The sequence below is a fragment of the Anarrhichthys ocellatus genome, unplaced genomic scaffold, assembly GCF_004355925.1.
Source record: "Anarrhichthys ocellatus isolate YVR2014 unplaced genomic scaffold, GSC_Weel_1.0 scaffold92, whole genome shotgun sequence".
NCBI lineage: Eukaryota > Metazoa > Chordata > Actinopteri > Perciformes > Anarhichadidae > Anarrhichthys > Anarrhichthys ocellatus.
Genome location: NW_022280122.1, coordinates 767,956 through 791,740, shown reverse-complemented (window position 1 = coordinate 791,740; position 23,785 = coordinate 767,956). Strand labels below are relative to the sequence as shown.

The following is a 23,785-nucleotide window of genomic DNA, read 5'->3' as shown; positions in this document are numbered from 1 at the left end:
GATAAAGCATTTTATAATGACTTATAAGTTCAAGGTATTTATAATGCCTTATAGACATGGCTGTTACCGTGTGTTACCATGTATGCAAATGTTCACTTGTGGGCCTTGTACAGTCCACTCAGTCAAACATTTTGGGAGCCTCACAGAAACGAGCAGATGACCTGATATCCAGAGGAAGATTCTGAAATAGTGACATCAATTTATCTGAAAATGTTTACTCTGAATAGTGGACATGCATGAATGCCCCATTGTGCCTCTCTGTCCCTCCCTCGTCTGTCTCTTGTTTTCGTAAAAGTTTGTACCTTAATCTGCTCAATAAATCCCTGAATTGTGTGCTTTAGGCTCCACCCATCCCCGTTACCTGTACTCACCAACGTTCTGGCCAAAAACCAGCCTTCATCCAAACAATCACACATCATACATGTTATATTCATTGACAATGTTTTATTAAGATGTCTGTAGCCGAAGCTAATCCCTGAACATTGGAGATCTTAATGTATCAAAACACAATAGGTCAAACGTTTCTTATACAACTTTTCTTAAATGCAAACATAAAAAACCCAGACTATTCAGTCTTTGAACCTGGACATTTAGAATTTAAATGAGCACAGTACAGTTGATCTAGAAGTTGTAAGATTTCAGCAAGGAAAATCAGAGCACATCAAATACAATATCAAAAACCTCAAATATACTGTAAAACTGTAAAAAGAGTACATCAAAAGTTACAACGACTTTATAGACTTAACCTAAACTACAAACATGTTTAATGAAGTCGTGCTGTTCTGTTCTTCTGGTCTGCTACTTACAGAAATCCAGTCCCTTCTAAAGGATGGATGAGTTCAGCTATGTGGCACAACACACTGAAATCTTGTCTGCAGTTGTCACTGCATTTTGAAGCCTGTAGTGGCTCAGGAGCTTCGCCCAAGTTCTGCTGCAGCTCAGCAACTCTTGGTTCCCTTTGAGAGGACAGAGACATCTGAGTTATGAGGCTACATAGGAGCTTTGAGCTTTAAGCGTAGAAATAAGTATCTTACCGATGATGCACAGTCCCTCCTTGGCCCTGGTGATGCCCACGTTGATCTGGTTAGGATCGCCCACAAAGCCCAGATGTTTGGACAACCAACCAGGGTCTGGTTCTTTGTCAATGTCTTTACTTGGCAGAGAGCACACTGTGGATAAGATGACGTAGCGCCATTCGCTTCCTAGAAGACAAAATGTTGCATGTCACACGATGAGCCATCGTTAACACTCGTTAAAGCAGTGTGTCATATTTTATGACACACTGCTTTAAACAGCCCAGGAAGTAGTGGTACCACTGGGACAAGCTCAAACATACTGGTTACAAGCAATTCTTCAGAATGAGCAGTTTTACACTGGAATATGTTTTCATTGTCGTGTGGCTACTTTACTCTCAGTAAAGCATCTGTCACCTTGGCTTTTAGTGATTGTGGTCACGGTGATTTCATTCATTCCCTTCTCCTTCAGCGCATCTTTGATTTCTGACACTTGGGCATTATAGGGCGTCAGAATCACAATGCTTTGTTGTTCGATTTTGGCAGTCTTCACCAGCATTTTAGCAATGTCTACCTGCAAAAGAACCAAAGCAAAAACCAGTGATTGAAAGCATAAATAAATCATGTCACTAGCCGGTTTTCTATTCAATCGTCAAGCGAAGTGTCAGCGAAGTTTTGAAATTTTGTAAAAAAGTAATGCGAATTAAGAACATTTCCATCATTCTATTCTGGTTTGAATAGAATGAACTCGGCTTCAGCATAGTTTGGTCAGAAGTTGGCGCTGTAGGCTACACATGGCTGCAATCCACCAGTAAACAGACAGCTTTTCTAATGCCATACTTCAAAATGTGCATAAATATACTTCAATGGAAACACAGCATGAATAAAGGGTTAACAGGTCAAAGATAGGGTTGGGAATCTTCTTCAAAACCCTTTTTTTATATTTGTTGAAATTCTTTTTACATCCCCACAGCAATCAATAAATCAAATGCTATGTCAAAAAAAAATAATCTGATTATCTGTGGATGCCGCAGGACTGTAATAGCCCCATCCAATCACTTCATTAAGCCTGAATGTAATGATTGGAAGGCCTACCAGCCTGTCTACCTTCTTGTACTCTGTTTGTACACTCATTGCATGTCACCGGAGTCTTTCACAAGCTGCTAGCTTTACAGCTGTGAGTACCAACAATAGCCATGTAAGTTGTTTAAGTTCATAATGACAATTCTGGGGGAGGGGTTTTGGAAGGAAGCCCAATGGGATCAGTGTTGCCGACTTTTTTTGTCAGCAAAGTTTGGATCTAATGCTGCTAACTAAATTTATTTGAAAAGAGTTGGTAACACTGGGCCGGCTCTTTAGTTTGGATCATTTTTCAAATGTAGCGTACTTTTGGTGGTTTCTCAACATTACCAGCCCTACCTTTAACGAGTTTAGTAACTCTTACCCTTTCATTTTAATATCACTGTTTAAAATCAACAACCAAGGGTGCCCAATATCGTACCACTGTGTCTCTCTCTTCCTTGTTTGCTTTAGAGTTCTCGTTGCCCTTGGCTGTGCTGACGACCAGACTGACGGTCTCACCAATGATGTCCCCAAAGACGATTGGCATTGTCTTGTTATCAACACGCAGGACGCTGCTCGGCTGCTCCACACCAGTTTGCAGTTTTCCTTCATAATATTCTTCTGACGGGAACTTGCATATGCTTTCATGCTATGAAGGCACATAATTGAGTTATTGATTACAATTTAGAATATTTAACTCAGACATATGGTAATACAATATTGCTGCAGTAATTACATATATTCATGTATATACAATATACTGTATGTATATACAGTATAGTGGATCTTTAATGTTCTCACCATTCTGTACTGGGTGTCCAGCATCACTGCCCTGCTTTTGTGCATTGTATAGTAGCGTTCAAACAGAGACTTGGCCATCCCTAGTTTTCTCACACGCTCATGCTTCACAATGGGTCGTAACTGTTTGTGGTCACCGATCAAAACAACCTGAAAGTGATATTTTAAAACATTAGAGTCAATAAGTAGTGTGATGATGCAAGAAGGGCCACACACCCCTTTAATTCGAAGACAGTCCTATGTTAAAATAGCCTGGAGACATATGGAGCCAAATCCAGGCCAATAGTTTTGATCATTTGAAAAAAAATTTGAACCTGAAAGTTCAAGTTGCGGTCTTGAACATTGAATAATACAGCAATGTATTCAAAATAAAAATAAGTGAATGAAAAGTTTTTTTGGGTTGAATATAATTTTGATTCAGTTCTGGAATTGTTTTGAATAAAATATTTATTTTCATTTTTCACTTTCATACATATTTTGATATTTGAGGTCTTATATTTTGTACTTTCAGATTTTATATTTTCAGTTTCAAAATATATATGAAAGTGAAAAATTTGAATATCACCACGCCAATCACGACACATCATCAGGTAGAGACGTATACGTGTTTTGCTGCTGTTAGCTAGCTTGGATGTAGTGACACAAAATGGATTGCTTTTGGAAATGAAAAAGTGATGGGAGTGGGAGACAACCCTTCAAAGAGTGTTTGTGAGGAAATATGACCCTAAATACATTCAATTCAGATTCATAATGGCATGCAGTGATTGTAAGCAGAATAGATAGTAAGCTAGTTGAAAGGTTTTCTGCCAGAATATTTTTTTAACAATCAGAGGTGGGCCTTAAGTTACATAAGGTTGAGAACCGCTAGTTTACCCTGCATCAGATGGCGACCAGGATCAAAGCACTAGGTATGTTCAGTGTTTGTTTCCGGGCAGTATTTCATAAATCAATACACAAAGAAAGCAACATTCATCGTTAGCTAGTGGCATTGTTAGAGTGTTAATGGAAAGCACGAGCAGGATACTGATGGTGAAATGGAAAGCACACCTTTTCTGGTTTGTTGCAGACTAATGGAATCAGGGCCTGGGGTTCGGTGGCCATTCCACATTCATCAATGAGGATCTGGCGTGGACTGACTGTGTTAGTCAATATCGGGGTGGATGACTGTGTACATGTGCACAGTATGACGTCATGCTGTTCAAGCTCAAACTTCCTAGCGTCTCTGAGAAGACGTTTGTATCTAAGAAGAAAAACAATCCAGTTAGTGCTGAACATTAAGTTTTAAAATTGCTCGATTACTTGTTCCTTTTCTTTTTTCACAAGATTTTGGTATGTAAACATATAACAGTCATACGCAGAAAATTAAAATGACAAACAAACACAAGACATAAGGATTGTCTTCATGCAGACGCCAGGCAAAAGTGGCACAAATCTGCTCCTTTTTGCACATATGTGAAACAGATGGAATCTGATCTTTTCCATTCTGATTTGGGCCACTTTCACATGTGGTTGTCCTTTTTGAAATGCAACCCCCGATTGAACAGTCATATCGGAATTCATGCGACTTTTACGTCCTTCTAGGTCGACATCAGTCACAGTTCTGTGATGGCGGGGGGGATCATTGGTGAATACAAACATGGAAGACAGCTGCGATGGAGTAGTCAGTGGAGGGACAGCATTTATATTGTATTGTTAGTATTTGGGGTTACTCTTCTGTACAATTTGGATGAAATTGGTTTCAATCCTGGCTTCGACTCTGAATTCCCACACATCGCCGTAAAGAAGAAGCAGCCATTGCTCCACAAAAAGCCCTTATAAAAAATAAATAATTGGCCTCCATGTTTACTTCTGTACGACAGCGCGCTATGTGCGACGTCTTAGTTATTCTGCGTTCGCACATGACGTGACTAGTTCATCCTGGAATCTGATTTTGGCCAGATCTGAGCAATGGAAGTGGGGAAGCTAACCAAATGTTTATTCGCCAAACCAACTAGTTAGTAGTTATCCTTGAAGTCTTCTGTTTTTGTAAAACCTGAAAACACGGTTTATTCCAACACAAAGGTAAGATTTTGTAAAAACTAGTAAAAGTGAGTATATATAGGAATGCCCTACTTTACTCACTAATAGGTGACATTTTCATGCAGCTTTAAAGTTTGTAAAACCAGCAGTGCATCTGAACTTACTCTTGCACTTCTTCAGCAGTCAGCTCTTCTCCTTTTTTCTCAAGGCCAAGTTTAATGCGTTGATCAAAATCTTTTATTTTATCCGAAAAAGGGTTTTGATCCTGCCGCATGCGGTGATGCAGTGTGATGCTCCTTAAACCATGTAAAATATGACAGTGTTGGTTAATAATTAAAGACATTACTTCAAAAACTGAATTTCATCAACTGGTGTGATTATTATACTTGAGCTCCAGTTTGCCACGTTCTTGGCGGAGTGACCTCCGGGAAAACTGAAGAGCGCTGTCTGGATAAGGGTAATCAAGCATCTCCACATGTTGGCTGTAGACCCTGAGGGGCCGTAGTCTGTCCACAAACTTCAACAAGTACTCTGTGTTATAACAGTAAATCATGGGTTATAGCAACAGAAAGAAATTATGCTGAAATTTAAGCAGAGAAACAAAGTAACTTGCCTGCAACAACATCAACAGACTTGTTGGACGGGCCGCAGTAGAGAATGACTTGCTTCTTGTCGTCATCCTTTGGGTCATCCAATTTCCTCGGGTTCATAGAGTTCAGCTCAAAGAAACAGATGACTATGTAAACACCTACCACTGTCTTTCCAGTTCCTAAGAGACAAATGGGAAAAAATGGAGTTAGCCTTTGCAGAAAATATGAAGCATCAGGGTGAATGTACGTTCCAGCTCTTACCAGGTGGTCCCTGAATGAGTGTGAAGGTGTGATTTAGAGCTTTCGCCACAGCATTACGCTGACTGATGTTAAACTCTGGCAGTCCTTCTGGTAACTCTCTCCTGACGCTGTGCCACCTTGGTTCTACTGCAAAGACAAAATGACAGATTGTATTGTTGCATGCAAAACAAAAAGCAATTGAATTAAACTTAAAACACACTACACAGTAGGAATGTACAACGTGTGTTATGTGTATTCGATCGTATGCAGTAGACATCAGTAGACAGTGCAACTGGACTAATGGGCATACCCTCTCTGGGAATGTGTTTTCCAAGAGCTATAGTCTGGACCAGATCACATGCAGATGGGATGCTCGTCACAGCCTTTTCTTTCCGGCTACAAAAAGAAAAGAAGTGCATGTCAACAGCTTGATCTGAAGCTGAAAAAGAAACGTCTAACAACATACAACCTCAATGCCAATGCAAAAATTAGAGAGAAAGAATGAAAAGTCAAATTTAGCAATGTGACACTAGTAAGGCCAAAGTGAACTACACTTGTACCTACATGTCAGGCAGGAGTTTTGGGATGATTTCCACTGTGAAACAAGTGTTTCTCTGAAAGACACAATCAGGAATGGTCTCCATCGGCAGGTGATTGACATCGAACTGCACTGTACTTCCTTCATTTGGAGGCTTCTTCCGTTTTTCTTCTGTTCTTGTGATGCCGTGGGCTACCCATGTAAACTTTTTGGGGTCCACCAGAGCAGAATTGTCCAGGGTTGAAGTCAAACCTCTCTTCCGTATGCACAGAAAGCACTTCGACAGGTTACATTCAATGGCCCATTCAGTGATCCATGCCACTGGTAAGAAGAAGGTTCCTGTTAGTATGCCTTTCTGCTCTTGAATGAAGTTTACCACCAGGTTCTCGATGACTATGCTGTCACTTTCATTCACTGCAATGGAAGCAGATTCCATCTCACACATCGGTTTCCAGATCCGTACGTACTCTCCGGGGTCGCTATAAAAAATCTTTGATGGATCGTCTGCAGATCTGGAGAAGCATGTGATAGGGCTGTGGACATGGTGCACACAAATCTCAAACTTTGGTTTAATGCGCACCAACTGAACAGCAGGCATGTGATAACCTCTTTTTATCTCTGTCGTCATTTGGATCTGAAGGGTGTCACCTCTCTGCAACTGGAGCGCAATGACAACCTCATGCTCCTTCTGTTCCTCTTGCTTCTCAATGGTACATGAGTCAGTCTTGGAATGAGGCACCACAGCTGATTGTGGCAGAATATTTACTTTTTCCAGGCGCTTTGTATTAGCCTCCATTGTGAGAGACTTTGCATGATCCCAGTTTTTTGTGTCAACCGCTTCGACAATGGCCTTCCATTCTGCCAATGGAAGCTCAACGCAGGGATCACAGCCTGGCTTTTTCAGCTCTTGGTGGATTTGCATGTTGTCAACTGCGTAGATCCGCCTTTTCCATGTGAGAGTGACGCAGTCGTTTGTGTCATCAACAACTGGTTGGTCGCACAGTTGTAAATCTTTGTACATAATTGATACACTCTCTGCAAAAACATTCTTGTTAAAAGGAAATGCTACTGCGAAGCAGTCTCTCTGGGGCCTAACAAAAAAGGCTAGCTTTGAAGCACTTTGTTTTTTCATGCTCACTGCATAATGGATTTGCTCAGCTTTTTGTTCATACGCCTTGACAACTTTAAGGTTTTCCTCAAATTGACTGCACAAAGTCTCAATCTCCAAGGTAGTGTATTGGACAGCCCTGTTGCATATGATGGAATGCAAAAGTCTCTGCAAGATGATGTCCATGTACCGCCGTATTGGTGAGGATGCTTGGGTGTAGGATCTTACGTTCAGAGAATAATGCCCGACCTGTGCTTTGCTAGAGTTGGAACAGAGGACTTCAGCTTTACTAAGGCACCTCCTAAACTGATCAATGACTGGCTGGAGCAGAGGGTGGATGTCATCTGCAGCAATCAGGTCCACCATACTGTCTATATCATCTGATCTGGCAGCTGCCTGGATATCTTCCCACACTTCTGTGAGTATGCAGAAGTTTTCACAGTTTGGGGCTTGTTCGTCGTGGACTTTCTTCTGCACATGAAAAGACAGTGATATTAGTCCTCCGCATTTCTTCTTGAATTCTTCGATCCTTTCAGGATCTGGTTCTGCTTGACAACGAAGGGGTGTGCAGTTCATGGTTTTCTCTAAACCAATCAAATCCTTGGACGTATGTGTATTGAACAACACACTCAGCTCTTCAATCATCAGATTGGCTTTGCGCTTTCCGGGCAATCTATCATCATCAGTTTGAGAGTAAGCCCAATCCCTAAGTCTAATCTTCCTTTGGGCTTTTGCGAAACAATAAGCCACCGTGACACAGTCTTCTACAGAGTCAAATCTAGGTCTGTCTCTATATCGTTCGGTGATCATGCCCTCTGCCTTTTCATAAGACAACTTCTGATTAGACTTGATCTGTGACAGCTGGAAGTTGGGCTTTCCAATGATCTCATTTGTTGTCTTTTTTACTTTGAAAATTAATGAAATCACCCGGCGACCTTTATCTGGCAGAAGACTGAAGTGTTCAGTGCAGTCTTTGGGGAACATATGCACAGGATTTTCCGTACTGCAGTAATACGTAGCGCCACGTTCTTTTGCAACCTCATCCAATTCACCACTTGGACTCACAAAGCTTGCCACATCTGCAATATGGACTCCCAACTCATACTCATGGTCTCCAATTTCCCTGACACTGATGGCATCATCCAAGTCTCTTGCATTTTCCGGATCAACAGTGAAAGTAAACACGTCACTTATGTCCAGTCTGTGTGTCCTGTCTTCATCTCTGGAGGAGAGTACCTCATCCGATGTACATGTATTGGGTGCAACTTTGAATTCTTCATTCAGGATCTGTAGACAAGCAGGAAAAGAACTTCCGATTGGAAGAATATCTATGACGTTCCCCAATGGAATATGACAATTTTCTTTCCAGCCAATCACTTGCACCATAAATACATTGTTTTGTATGAGGTTTTCGTCAAGACGTTCATATGATATGGGTGTCCACTGTCCATCTATCTGCTCCCATATTGGAAGGAAGTTACGTCTTTTCTTGCTGATCAGTATGCGTACTTTGGGTGCAGATTTTGTAATGGGCATCATTGTCCTTTTGACAAATTTGTCATCCGAATTCTGTCTCGATTTGCTGTGATCCTCATCCTCAAGCTGGCACACAAGTACACGGGCCGATTCAGCTTCCTTAGTGATGCTGACCACTGTTGCTGTTTGTGCGACCACTTCGTCCCCACTGAAGACCTTACCCAGGTTTTCCCTTCCCTTGATGCTGATACGTTTGGTGGGGTTTTGAAATGGTACGACATAACCTCTGGTTGATGTCTCCCTGACCAACCTTCCATGCATGTACACCTCTGGTTGTTTTTCACACAACTCCAAAAGGTGTGTATCGACGTCATTGACATTGTATGATGATCTTGACTTGTGGTTGTCCAAGTCTTTAAAATGCAATCTGTCTTCTTCTGAACTATTATCTGTTTTCAGCTGTTTGTATTCATCTTTCAACTCTTGAAGAATTGCATCATTGAGAGTGTTGCTCTCATCCACATGTTCAGACTTTTGAAACCTTGCAGTTTCCATGACATCTCTTTCAAAGAAATCTTGAGTGAAATGCTGCGGTGCAACACTGTTGTTGCTGACGCAGTGGTCTATGTAGCTTTTCCAGACCCCTGAGCATTTCCCAAAGCAACAGAGGGCAGCAGCATCTCCCACCACAACTATGTGGGACTGAGCCCTAGTCATTGCAGTGTTTAACACACGGGCATCATTGAACAGCTCCAGACCAGGCAGGTGAGATGTTTTTAGGCTGTCACGCGTTTGCACAGCTGTCATGATGACTGCCCTGAACTGTTTGCCTGTCAACACATGAAGACAATTCGCATTAGGTAATTCAATTAGGTAAAAGATCATATGAATATATTTATTTATTTATTTATTTTTTATTTAACCATTATTTAACCAGGCAAGTCCTTAAGAACAAATTCTTATTTAAAATACAAAAAAGCCTTTTGAAATAGTCACACAGGTGCTGTTTAGCCATCCTTCATGAGCAGCATAATAGCATAATCATCCAGGAGTTCTTTAAGTTAAATTAAAACTACCTTGCACATTTGCAAGATTTTCAACATGGACTTCAGCAAGGCCTCTTCTTGAAAGTGCTGTCCTAATTTGCCGAACCTAATAATAGGAAGACACAATTGAGATAATTGAACCATTAGAACTCTGACCATATATAACGCAACAATTCATATACATGCAGAAATCTTCACTATATCATTGATCTAATTTTGTTTCCGTCTTGTGACTAAAAAGTTTTTATTTACCTGAAATCCCTCTGATAGGATGCAGATTGAGCTGTGGTCCTTGGTCCCCCAGGTCTGTGGCCAGTGTTTGAGAATCTCATTTACTTCTTCAACCACTTTGCCAACCTCGTCTTTGTTGTACCAAGACATGGACCCAGTGTCCAACAGACACTCTCCCCGGACATGGTGAAACTTTAGGGCACGGCCATTTTCAGGAGCCGGAACATCTCTAGTGGCTTTGATAAAATCATTCTTACCAACGTAGAAATGGGTGGACACAAACTCCACAATTTCCTTGGTTGAGCGGTAGTTTTCACTGAAAATGATTCTACTGTTCTGGGCCGCGTCACACTTTTGGCCTTGATAGTAGTGGAACAAGCGATTGAGGAGTGTGTGATTTGAACGGTGATGATCATCAACTGAGAAAAGCTTGGGTCCCATTTGCATGTGATCCCCAGCCAAAACAACTCTGGTGTTTGGTCCAGCAAGGCCAAGGGCCATCAAGGCTTCACATTCCAGCATCTGAGAGGCTTCATCAATCAGTATGTGGGTGAAATATCCCTCTGGGAGCTTTAGGTCATGAAAATGTCTCGCCATTGTCGTGGTGGTTATGACTATTTTGTGGCAATCTAGGGCAGCTTTTGTAGGTGGTAGAAAAAACTGTCCATCTTCCGAAAGCAAACAGTATTTCTGAGTAATCTTATCTGTGGCAGACAAAGCACTTTTACTGTTTGCTTTTATTCGAATTAGCCTCATCTCATCATTTTTCTGGTCGATGAATGGGTGCAAGTGATCTCTGATGTACAGATCTGCAGAACTGAAAGGAAACAAAAAATGTTGAACACTAAATTTTGGTTTCTGCGCCAAGAGGTTAAAAGATAATTTCGCTGAATTTAGGCAATATCTAGCATTTCAACTTTGATGTGCAATGTACATAGAGTGTAATTTATATGAAATAGGATCAAGCTATGTTCTAGTTTTTTTTTAAACTTAAAAATGGGCAGAGGGAGCCGCAGTTGGCCCATGGTCCTTAGTTTGGCCACCCCAGGCTTACATCAAAGAGCATAGCCTACATTAATACTTTGAAAGTAGCAAAGTTTAAAAAATACTTGGGGACCACATGTCCATATGACTCAATCATCAATATTTCATTCATCACGTTTTCAATAATATATATTACCTGTTGGTGTGGGTGCAAATGAGCACTTTGTTGTGAGGCTGCTTACAAAGCTCTCTGGCTGCTGTAGCGAGGGTGAATGTTTTCCCAGTTCCAAACGGTCCATAGATGAGGAGTGGTGCCACACATTTTTGGCCATTGGAATGACCTGTGATGAAGTCAATTGCTGACTGCTGCTTTGCATTCAGCTTCTCATAGTGGATGTTATTCACAGGAACTGCACAGTTTTTGAGATCTGGTAGCACTCTTTTTGTATCAGGAAGGAGGTCTACGGTTTTGTGCATGGCACAGAAGCTGTGGCGATTGAGCTGAAACTGCACCTCCATTTGATACGATTCATTGCTTTTGAGTGCGAGATCCGAGCAACAGTTTTTAGACAGCTGCAAATACATTTTGTTCTCGCTGGTTTTGTCTTGCCGGATGATGGCTTCGTAGACCTTGGAGTTTGAACCACCATGTAAGGGGGCTATCAGGCCAGACTGGATGCTCCGTTTTAGTGCCAGTCCCTCAGGGGTGTCTGGTGTGAGATTATAAGGAATTGAGACAGCACAGAACAGTTCTCCCAGAGGAGCCCTCGCCATGTCAAACTTTGTACTGTTCAGCGTGTCCATTGTTGTAATTTCTCCACAAACATTTAGTCTAAAGTAAAAAAGAAAAGACAGCCTTAGAGTCTGTACGTATGTGCAAATTCTAAACATCTTAAAAGGAAACCGCTAAAGATAAGCATATTACCTTGAAACAATCTGGTCCTCTGCCCGCTCCTCATTGTACAGGAAGTGGTGCATTCTGTCTTTGTAGTTCTCATTATTCAGAGGTGTTTGGCTGTTGTGGGAGGATTTATACTGGAAGCTAATCTGTGGAGGCTTGTACTCCTTTAACAGCTCCTCCTGTTCTTCTGTCCTGGTCGTACACGGGATGATAACCCTGTTCCCTCGATGCCAACGCTCGGCACTTTGATGGGTGGCTCTGCGATCCAAAGTTGGTTGCTCAACGTCATCCAGTGACGGCTGGCCTACTCTTACTCTGAGTTTCTTCAACAGCACTGGCCTCATGTCAAAATCTAGCACCAGCCACTGGTCATACAGGCCAGGGTTGATGGATGTGAAGGACACGGTGATGTCGTAGGTCATGTCTTCACTGAGAAAGTCTTTACCTGAGGAGTGGATGCAGGCCACAGAACCGAGGTCACCAAGGGTGAATGAGGCTCCCGGTTCCTGCTTCAGCAGCGCCACGTGCACAAGTTGTCTCTGTACACACAGAAAAGTGGCAAATAAGCAGAACAAAACATTTCCAGGACATGAACGAAAAAAGACATTTGACGATGAAGATTGTGTGATCGCTGCACTGACACCGAGAAGAGTAACAGAGTGGCTAGGCTAATACACAGCAACTAACTTCTTATTTTTGTAAATACATCACTTGTTATATATATATATATATTTCTGCCTCAGTCCAAAAAGTTCTACCTGACTGTATTCTCTGTTGACCTGCTACCTAGCTGACCCATGTTACGGCCAATCCCCAATGAAAGTCTTTTCAGAAGCGTTTTTGACATCCTTCACTTCGCACGTCTCTGGAACTGATGCGCTTTCATTTGATTAATGTATCAGTCCACACTAAGACCGTGAGAAGGGATTTTCTTTTAATGCTTTAAGTCTATTTCTGTGGTTTAGTAATGCGTAATCTGCATAGACGGCTGTTTAAATCACACCCCTCGGCGAGTCCCACAATTCAATTAGGTTGTACTTTAGGCGCAGCGCGACCGTGATTGGTCAATACTACACGAACTACAAATGGAAACGCTTCCATTGCCAAACATCCTGTCGAAATGCCTACAGATTCAGCCTGTGAATGCAGGAGGACCTTTTTACAAGGAAAAAACACGCAGTTCAATCAGTGTTTCCAGATTGGGAACTTTCCCACCTCAGCTCGAAACACAGAGACAACTGAGGACCAACAAAACATAAATGTCATTTCACTTTATTACTCAGATTTTATTACTCTTCCTATTTCAATTATTACTCTGTCATAGCTCTGTGATAAAAAACTAAGATGTAATATTCTCTAAGAGTCTATTATTTAAGGTTTGGACTGATTATATATGCTCATATATATTATCTGGGTTTTTTATGACTTCTGGCATCATTATGCACTTTGGCTTTTGTCACAGACAATCTAACCACGCCTTGTCTTCTTACCTCTGAAACATCTTACCTCTGTTTCAACTTGGAAGTTCCACTGCAGTGTTGTGTTGATCTGTTCACACTCCACAGTTAAATCTTTATCACAAGAGATGCTGACATCGTCAACTTGTTCTGATATCTGTTGAAATAGTGAATAAACATTCTGTGATTTACGGCGGTGAAGAACTGAAGAGTAAACTGTCAGTTAGCGATGTAAAAAACAACAACTAACCAACTTCGTTAGAAGTCACAAACTTGCTTCATTAATTGTTGCGCCTGAATGATTTCTAGCTTTTGATATCTTTGGGCCTGAGACAATTTGGGCTTGAAATGTTGTCCTTTTTCTTAATGTGATGATTAGAGACTGAAAGTGTTGCAAGTCTCTGGGAAGCAGAAGTCCCTTCATCTATGTCTATATGAATCTGTATCTGTAACTTTATACTCAAGTTATTCACATAAACTGCATCAATAGCTAAACTAATTCAAATAATTAGAGACTATATCAAAGTATCATACAGGGCTCATATATTATGAACTCTGAACTATACCTAGAGATTAGGCTCTCTGGTAGGCTAATATTTACCCACAATGCTTTAGGTCCTAGTTCAGTCAGGCATCTTTATCTCTACTGTAGTTTATGAAATTAAGAAAAATCCCAAAAGCATCAGCAACAGACTGCGTACTGTGTCACCTGTGTACTTTTTTCTCCTGCTTTTGTTACATCCCCATTTTATTTCTGATGTGTAAATGTTTTACAGCATTGTCTTGTTTGTGCGTGTCTCTTCAGGCCTGACAAAGTTTGCTATGACCTCGGGATAAACTGTGTTTGCCAAAGATAACCGAAAAAAAGCCTCATACTCACAATGTGTACTTCGTTACTGCTGTTTTTGTATTCCTCTAGGAGGCTTTCATTGTAGCACATGAGACCCTGGGCTCCCATGTTGTGTCTGATCTCCTTCTCCTCTGCAGCACGCATCACCCACTCCTGCAGCTCTTCCACAGAATGAGCTCTTGGGCACTTGTTGCTGTATTCACACGTTTGTGGTCTACGATGAAAGGAGAATTATCACAAAACAATACAATAAGGATCTGTCAATCAAAGTACCACTTTGGAACGGTCAAAAAACATGAAATAAAAAGACATCTTAATGTTTCTCAGAAGATTTATTACCATTTAGCTCCCCTTCTGTGTAAAAAAGGTTTCAAACAAAGAAAATGAAAAAATCTATTGTTACATGGATTTCCTTGTCCTTTTCATAATTAAATGAAAAAAAACAGATGTTTAAAAGGACAATTATTGGTCATTTTGTCTTTAATAACTGAATAAAAGATAAATGTAAAAAGCCATATTAAAATAAATTTACAAACACAGAACAAACTGTGAAGATGTGTCAGTATTGTCCAGCAGAAGGCAGCACAGACCTGCTGATACTAAAGTCAAAGTACTGTCCCCATGAGGAGGTGAGAGGGAGCTCATCAATCATTTATTAAAGACAAAAAGCTAAATCATCATCCTTTCCACATGTTTTTCATTTACTTATGTCAAACACATTTAACAATGAGTGTTGTATTTACATTTGATCTGTGTTCATTTATGCATTTTAAATCTCCCTTACCTCACCACATTACTCTATTAGTTTGGATTTGGTTAGAATTAGCGACTCAAGTGCAGCCGAGACACAACTTTGCTCTTTAAAGAATACGTCTATCGATGTTTTATCTTTTTCTTATTGTAAACAAATCCCAGGAAAAGACACAAACCAGCGATGAATGTACACAAACAAGTGTTGTGATTGTATCAAAGCCTGATATACGTATCTTCTACCTCTTCAGCCGTGTTGTCTGTATGAGTTGATTTTTCCTGTTGGCGATTGAGGAAGTTTCCCTTCTTATCTCGATAGAGCTCCATCAGTGAGCCACGCTGGGTGACATGTTCTTTCATTACCATGAACACACACACTGTGTATTTAGACTCAATCCCACACACACTGTCCTGCTGCCACAGATACTCACTAGAGCAGTGTATCCCAAACTTTGATTGTTTTGGGACCCACTTTTAAAAAAGAACATTTTTACTGCCATTTCTGCATCACCTTATATTATCTACAGGTAAAGCAGTCATTTTAAAGAGATATACGTTTGATGTACAACAATTTAGTTGAATGCATGTGTTAAACATATACACATGTTAAATACTTTATAAATGAGACCAAATGAATCAAATGAATTTGAGTTAACAGACTATCTAATTCTTTTCATTTCCTCTCATCAGCTAAACTAACAGAATGTGCTCTAGCCTTTCATATTAGATTCAACATGTGGGACAAAAATGTAGTTGTGTCTTGAAATATATTTGTGTAAAATCATATCCACAGTTTGAAATGTATTCATGTATATTCACATTCATACTGTGATATGGGCCTGTATCATTGTCATATGTGATTCACATCACTGAGGCAGGGTGTTTGTGCTCTTTTGACCGCCTCAACTTCGTAACCGTATTTTGACACGCAGGTTGAAAAGTTCATCCTGTAAGACTTTGTGAGGGTGTACAGGGGTACCAGGATGCTCTGTGAGAGGGTGAAAGACCGGCCAAGGGATCAGGATTAGGGAGTCTAGGTTTCATTGTACAAAAATTTGCGCAACTCAGCTAAATGTAGATATAGAGAAACCAAACTCATTTGGTTGCTTGTCAACGCTCTCTCGGGTTCAGACCCATCGAGGAGGGGAGTAAGAATAGTGGCTTGGAGCCCAGGTGAAGATAGTGGGAGGGTGAGGTAAATGTACAAGTAAATACAGGTTTTCACAGGGGATGACGAGCGCTGGTCATTTTGACCTGCAGCCAGATGCGTCATCAGAGGAAGACGGGTGGGGAAGAAGACTGTGACTACTCAAATATCTAAATCCAGTATCCTCTGTTATGACATCTCCGAGGTACACAGTGTAACTTGTTTGGGTAAAAGTTTGAAAAAAAAGCAAAAGCAGGAAACGTGGGAGACCAAGATTTAGGGCAGAATGAGGGTATAAAGTGATGTACATTTCTATTGTGAGGTTAGTTGACTCGGTTTACTTGTATACTTTGTGATGGAAATAAAATCCAATCTCTCTTGTGTTCTGTGGGTGTTCGTTCCTGAGTTCCTAATAGTGAGATCCTGTGGTGTCTCACCACGAGTCAGATAGAGAAGTTACTGAGCCAGCCGTAAGGTCTAATGTTTTAACATCAGTCATAAAGTCAAAGAAGCTGATCATCATCATCGACATCGAAAATCAACCACTACAAACATTATAAGTAGACTACAGTTATCAGAACTTTATGAAAATGCAGCTCCCTCGTGTGGCTCAAATGTGTACTGCAGATATAAATGTTAGATAAATGACCAGGGAAGATATTCTGCTACTTTATTTGGCGATCCTATTAAGATCTCCTGCGACCCACTAGTGGGTCCTGACCCAGTCTTTGTAAATGACTGCACTAGCGCACTAAATGTAGATTAATCCGTCGCTGAAAATAGTCCCCAAAAATTGCACTTCTCCCTCTTGTCTTGGATCTGTTTGTGAAAACCATATCTGTATAGATTCAGAGTTATGTCTTCAGTGGGAATGAATGGGCTTACAGCACAGACAGGCTGGGGAAGCTATGAGAGAATAAAGCAATGTTGGTTTGTATCACCAGCCTTGTCCTTCGAGCAGGATAAAACAGATATCAGTATGGCATTTTTGGTAAAAACAAATGAGTTAAGTAATTAAACATTTCACAAGAATCGAGAATGTGGTTGTCAAACATGTAAAGCAAGTTGTCTACCTCTCACACAGCCAGAGGTCAGATCGGTGGTTGTGTGGGGGCTGTCGTCCTCTCCACCTGGTGGTGGTGTCCTCAGAGAGTAACTGGGCATGCTCCAAAGAGCTGCAGTGCTTGTAGAAGCTCTCCGGAGAGGAAAGGACCAGGAGGCAAACTTTGCAGTACATGGTGACCTTCTTCCTGTGCTCCGTCTGCTCCTGCTGGCTCATCTGGAGGAGGCGAGGCCGCACGGAGAGCCCACTGTGCTCCGCTTTCCACACGGCCATCTCCACCTCGCTCTGGGCAGAGCGGCAGTGGCCGGCCTCGTGCCAGCAGGGCTTGCCTTGCCTGACGTGGCTGCAGTACGTAAACTGACAGTTCTGGTGAAGAGGGCGCACCTGGCTGTAGATGTGCTTTCTGCTGTTCTCTGACAGGTGATGAACTAAGACTGGGTCCCAGGTGTGCGCTGCATCTGCTGAGCAAGTGGAATTCCACCTTTTGGTCGTCAGTTTTTGTGGGCGATCATGAAAGCAGTCCTTGCAGAATTCCACAAATTCGCCTGAAAACTGCTGGCGTATGCTTTCAGCTGCACTTTCTGGTGTCATCTTAATAACTTCAAACTCAATTACAAGTCTGATTAACTCTTCTTGATCGATGTCTGTGACTCTAACGTAGTTCCATAGCATGGCCTCTTCATAGCTCCTGGCATAAGTGCATCCCTGACCGTGTTTAGTACATCCAGAGCCCTCGACGTAGAAATTACACACTTCGTAAAAAACATTCCGACCAAACTGTCCACATGTAGGCCGCTCAGAGACAGGCCTCCACTGACTGGAGGCTTTGTCTTTGGCTAAAAGCAGATTTCTATTGCACTTGTGACTAACTGACTGAACTGAGTATGTTATTTCCTTCTCTTTCACAGAACACTGTTCACAGACAACCTTCAAATCCAGAATTGCTAAGAGGTTACCCAGTGGTTTGGCATTATCGGGCTGATCAGCTCCTCCCTCAGACTGAGCTATGAGATTACAGAGGAGCATGTGGTCTAACCTTTGGTGCTTTTCAAACGTCCAAACGGCAGCTTCCTCGTCACTTCTGGCGAAGGTGCACCGGTTCTTGTGGTACGTGCATCCAGAGCCCTCTGCGAAGAAGTGGCATTTCTCATAATGATTCGGATTGGGAAATGTGGGCCGCCTAGAGACTGGCCTCCATTTGCTGCCACCTTTGGCTCTGCAGAACAAGAGATCGCGTGCACACCGGTGGGGGACCGATTTCAACGTATACGTAACTTCTTTCTCCTTGACAGAGCACTGAGTGCATGCAAGTTTGAGGTCATGTGTCGATGAAAGAGTAGCCAGTTTGGATTCACTAGCTGACATTGTGATACTTCAGAATCAGAATACTGAAGTCAGCACCTGGATTCTAAACTGCAGATTGTAGTATTTTGGTTGCAGCTCGTCACAATAGACCAGATTCAGTTACAAGCCTGATTAACCAAGGCAGTAATAATGAAGGGACCTCTGACAGAATGAAGCTGGATCAACTTGTCTGTGCCTTATCTGAAGGCCAGAGTCTGATAAATGTCCAGCTTTGCTTCCATGAGTCTGAAAAAGAAAACGGTAGAGAAGAAAGCATGATGAGAAATGTGCTCAATACATTTATTTCAGAAACCAAGTGAGCACCAACCAGGATTTCAACGTTGATTTTGAGTTAAAAACTGGGTGATATTCTGTCTCAACATCTAAGACCTGTTGTCACCGTCTTTTCAACCGGCTGAAATGCAGTTACAACATCAACGTGTCACAAAACACCAATATGTTAGAGAATGTTGATGATTTGTTCAGTTGTAGGTTGAAAGAGAGATGATATTTGTTACTTTGATCGTATTTCTTCAAAGTCATATTACACTGGTCACTGAAATGTGGTCTACATGAAGACATGATTTGAATGCATTTAATGTTTTATATAAAATGTCATGAATATGGAAATATAGACTGTGCTGCCAACAAGAAGCTCCCAGGACGCCGTAATGTCTGTCTGTACATTCATGTAAAAATTCACGTAAGAACTTTGGCTTTTTTTGGCGGAGCAAAGTGAACGAGCTGACCAAATAAAAGTGAGGCTTCATGCTAACCGCATATGTTTTAAGTTCTTGAACTACTGGATTCCAATAATAAAAAACGCAGTAAACAACATTAGCATAATTTTATGCTAGCGTGTAGAGTTATTATGTTAGCTTGTAGAGTACTGCAGCGTGGACCAACAGTAAACATAAACATGTGTGTAAGTTAATGTTGGAGACTGTCTTTATGGGCTGTCGCTGTAGAAGTGAGTTTTTAGGCCATTTCACCTCTAAAATACACGACAGAAAGCGAGTGTGGCTGTATACAGTTGGAATGTGGAGGAAGTGAGTAAAACAGTGATGTACAAACAAGAAGAGGGTCAAAACATACAAACAGTGTACAGTATAATACTATATCCCATAAAGACAATTAAAAAATGACTATGGTCACCGGGGAAAAGCGTTCAAAATTGGTTCAAAAGTGGATATTTCTTTTTAAAACTTGTTATATTTACAGATGTCCACCTTAAATATGGCAGACCATCTGAAACCGGCTTCTGCGTGGTTTTTGACAAGAACATCTAAAGAATGAAAGAATGTTATTTTAATGTTTTAATGACTGTTTTTATTGTTTCAATGAATGTTCTTAATTGTTTTTAAATCTTTTTCTTTTTCCTTATGTTTTGATGCTTTTAATGGTTTTATGGTTTTATGTGAAGCACTTTGAATTACCTTGTTGTTGAAATGTGCTACACAAATAAACTTGCCTTGCCTATTGTTTGCACCGTCAACAATCATGCACTTTCTATTTCTTTGCAGTAGTATCTAAAGAACATTGTACATGTTATATTTGTGTTATAATTGTTGCTTAATAAATACAAATGAATTGTTGCCTGTGTCACCTGGTCTTCTCTGTCCTTTAAGTGGAAACTGTTGATATGTTACTATGACTATATGAATTTAAATTGCTACATATTTTGCTGTGAGCATTTTTAAGTTCACAAGAATTTAAAAATAAATACGGTGATGGTTAAAAGACGTTCAAAAGTGGTTCAAACGTGCTCTCAGGGAAGTCATTCATGTTATTGACAAATCATTTTGCACCACTTTGTGTTTGTTTATCTGTTTCAGTTTGCGGAGTCTGGCACAAAAATCGCAATACTCTTAAAAGGACATTAATGTATTGTCACATATTGTCAAATTACGAAAAAATAAAGGCTTAAAACCGGAAACTGCAGCAGCACCTCTCCCACACAGTGGCGACTGTCTGAGCAGCTGAGCTTGCAACGGGAGGTGCCTCAGCTAGCTGCCACAGTGTGAGCCAGCTACTGTTAACATGTCAGTGGGGCTTGATCACGGACATCCGAGTGTCTGACTTGACCGCAGTCCTAGAGTGAGACGGAGACCTCAGGACAACAGCTAAGTTAGCTAACGTAATAGAGATATGGAGGTTGCGAGCCAGGTTCTTTGTGTTTTCCCTCCCTGGATACACTCTAAAACAACAATCAACTCCAATGCAACCCGCGACAAGCTGCCGACAGTATAGTTGTGCGAGTGTTGTTTGAGTAATAAAATGGCTTGGTGCTCACCTCCAACCACATCTGTCGCTCCGCTTCCTGTCCTCTTTCACCTCCGCTCAGGTGTCCGTTAGTGCGCGCACTTACACACAAGTATCTTCCTCTTTTGTTTCTTGTGCTACGCCACAACGCTTAGTACAACTCTGTCTGGTACAATGAATGCTTCATATCATCCAACCGACCGAGTGTTATTAAACAAGGCAAAGTATTGTTTTTTTATTTCCCACTGTCCGCTGTGGCAATTACGCGCAGCTTGCATATTGTGTCCACTAGATGGCGCAGTTGCACATTTCCCCATTTAACCGTAAGCAAAGGCAGCAACACCGACTCACAAAATGAAGTCAGCGGCTCAAACGGCTCGAATTACCAGGGAGTTAGTGAGTTCAAAGTGGGTTTCGAAATATGCAGAATTGTTTTTAAATTATTTATTTTTTTTATAGTAAAACACATATTCTAAAATTCAACAATCAAGACGTTCAAAATTCACTATTTATCGTTGGCTGATGCAAAAATGAAATTCGAAACCCATGTCCGTAACTGTCAGTCAAGTTTACTATTTTGACAATATTGCTACTGGTAGTCGTACTACTCCTACTACTACCACTACTACTACTACTAATAATAATAGTAATAATAATAATAACAATAGAAATAATACTAGCGTACTGATAAGGACTTGATAACAACAACAACAACAATATTAGTATTAATAATTACCGTCAATTAGGCTGATCTTCATGAAGATTTTAATATCACAGATGTCCTCCATGTTAACGGTAGCTGTGAGAGATGATGAAGAGCAGCGGCAGCATCGTCTGGATCACTGCTGAGAGGTTCGGAGTGCAGTCGGCCCCTCCCTGAACCGAGCATGGGAGCCTTTCCTCTCTCTTTCGCGACAACACAATTTAAGTTTCGTTTTCCATACAATTGTGCAACTATGAGGTCAAATGTGATACGCATGCGCTCTCTTGCACACGATTTCCTCTTCCTCATTTTTTTGTGAAGCTACATGCAGTGACTTCCGAGTTCCGAGGCTTCCCTTCATGTAAAACCTTCATGATGTTTCTGTAAAGGAGTCATTTATTAGGCTGTTGAGTCATTTTTTGTTATCCATGTTATCTTATTTTTTTGAGAAAAGTGTCAAGATTACACCTGTTTTCAATACAAATCCACCTGTTTCAGTTTGTTTCACTTTCTTGATATTAGCACAGTAATTTGCGTAACTCTGGCATAATTCTTCAATTCAATTTTACTGGAAACTTGTCAAAATGACTGCAGATCTTTGGTTTGAATAGTGCACTCTGTAAGCATTGTCTTCATGCCGACTCTATTTATTTATTCTCTCACTTCCTCTCCCTGCCTCCAACTCAGTCAGCTGACTGGTGTTCACTCTTTCAGTTAAACCAATCAGATTTCTCCTCAAACTGTTTCTCCCTGCTGCTGTCAGCTTCCAGTTCAGTGTCAGACTGATGCAGCTCTCATCTACCTCATTCACCTCCCGTCTCCAACACAACTGAAGTCCCGCACCACATCATATCCATCCAGATCTTCAGCTTTGCCCTTCACCCCTTCCCCATCACTACCACTGTCTACTCCATCAGGCAATATTCCTGTACAGCTCATCACTACCTCCTTAAAATAATATTCTTTTTCTTCAACTTTCCTATTGTAAACTATGTCAAATAAATACATTTAATTACTCTTTAAGCCTCTGTTTAATTCAGTCTGTGCTTTTCCTACTAAGACAAGTCAAAATGTCAGCTGTGAAAAGGGCCTAATCATTTTGACTTGTTTCAGTAAATTCTGCTATTATTCTGCTAGTGTAGTTTTGGTCCCTTTTTCTGCAAAACAGACCCATCACTGTTGTGTTCGTTGACTTTTTGACATGTGACAGCCTTTTCTAGGCATTTGGTTCTATGTCTCTGTTTGCTGCTATTACTGAGAACGGCATGGTTAACCCCCTTGATACCGATGTCTATTTTCTTTTTATATATACATTTGATGTTTAGGATGTTTAAGAAGACAGTTAAATCAGATGGAAACAATAAATAAATAGTAAATGTATTCAGTAAATTAAATACTGAAATTGGGTTCAGACATCCATGTTTCCAAACAGTGAGTCTTGATGACTGATAATCATAAATTTAATGCTAAATGTCTGCGTGTTATCGTGCTAACTGAATGCTAAATATCACATTCCATTATTCAACATGCTAACAGAGATGTTAGCATGCTCACTGTTTGCTGAACATCAGCATGTTAGCATCCAGTAGTTGTAGGCATGTTAGCACATTAACATTAGCATGTTGTTAACCGCAGGGTGGAGCAGATAAATTCATCAGGGTTAGAACGCCCCTTTAAGACAAGTGAAAAAAAGTAGTAGTAATAATATATATTCTGTCAGAGCTAGGGTTCATGAAACTAGCAAGAGTACGCTAGATTTTTTTAAACGGTCCAAGAGAAAAACCCAGCGTTGCCAACTTCTTTTTCAACGAAAGTAGCTAGCAGGGCTAGCTCCAAAAATCTCTAAATCTAGCGAGAAAGTGGCTGAGTTGGCAACACTGACAGCCCTTCTCTTTAAGCCTCCCTCCGAAGCCACTCCCCCGAAATGATCATAAAGAACGTAAACAACAAACATGGCTACTGTTAATACTCTCAGCCGTCAAGCTAGCGGCGTGCAGAAGACTCCGGTGACTCACAATGAGTGGGCCTCGGCTTCCAAGTTTTTTGTCATTGTGACAACATAAAATGTTGATTTAGAGTTTTAAGCTGCTCCATGGCTGCAGGTCTTCATTGGGCTAAACGTCACAAAGTCACTTCAGGTGTTGAGGGTGATCCTGAAACAAAATCACACCAAGGGCCCTAAAAAGGCTCAGGAGTCATGACA

At 41.0% G+C, this 23,785-nt stretch overlaps 1 protein-coding gene across 1 annotated transcript; it reads right to left on the bottom strand.

The window, feature by feature from the left end:
* Window positions 1–427: 427 nt before the first annotated feature.
* On the bottom strand, window positions 428–23,697 carry LOC116398856 (helicase with zinc finger domain 2). Its single transcript, XM_031875555.1, has 20 exons — window positions 21,616–23,697; window positions 17,284–18,863; window positions 14,344–14,527; window positions 13,513–13,620; window positions 12,031–12,545; window positions 11,302–11,937; window positions 10,143–10,938; window positions 9,921–9,996; window positions 6,287–9,674; window positions 6,033–6,118; window positions 5,744–5,869; window positions 5,506–5,661; window positions 5,279–5,423; window positions 5,057–5,188; window positions 3,921–4,113; window positions 2,877–3,023; window positions 2,515–2,724; window positions 1,431–1,587; window positions 1,035–1,202; window positions 428–956 (listed from the first exon to the last, which is right to left on the bottom strand). The coding sequence occupies exons 2-20, from the start codon at window positions 18,636–18,638 to the stop codon at window positions 844–846; spliced, it is 8,691 nt and encodes a 2,896-aa protein (XP_031731415.1). The 5' UTR covers window positions 18,639–18,863; window positions 21,616–23,697; the 3' UTR covers window positions 428–843.
* Window positions 23,698–23,785: the final 88 nt, after the last annotated feature.

What these genes read in the sequence shown, in the direction of transcription:
- LOC116398856 (XM_031875555.1), bottom strand. Translation starts at nt 18,638, where the DNA reads ATGTCAGCTAGTGAATCCAAACTGGCTACTCTTTCATCGACACATGAC. An exon ending in ATTTGCACCCACACCAACAG is followed by an intron (nt 10,939 to 11,301) that starts GTAATATATATT and finishes GTTTCCTTTCAG; the next exon opens with TTCTGCAGATCTGTACATCA. An exon ending in TCCTATCAGAGGGATTTCAG is followed by an intron (nt 9,997 to 10,142) that starts GTAAATAAAAAC and finishes TCCTATTATTAG; the next exon opens with GTTCGGCAAATTAGGACAGC.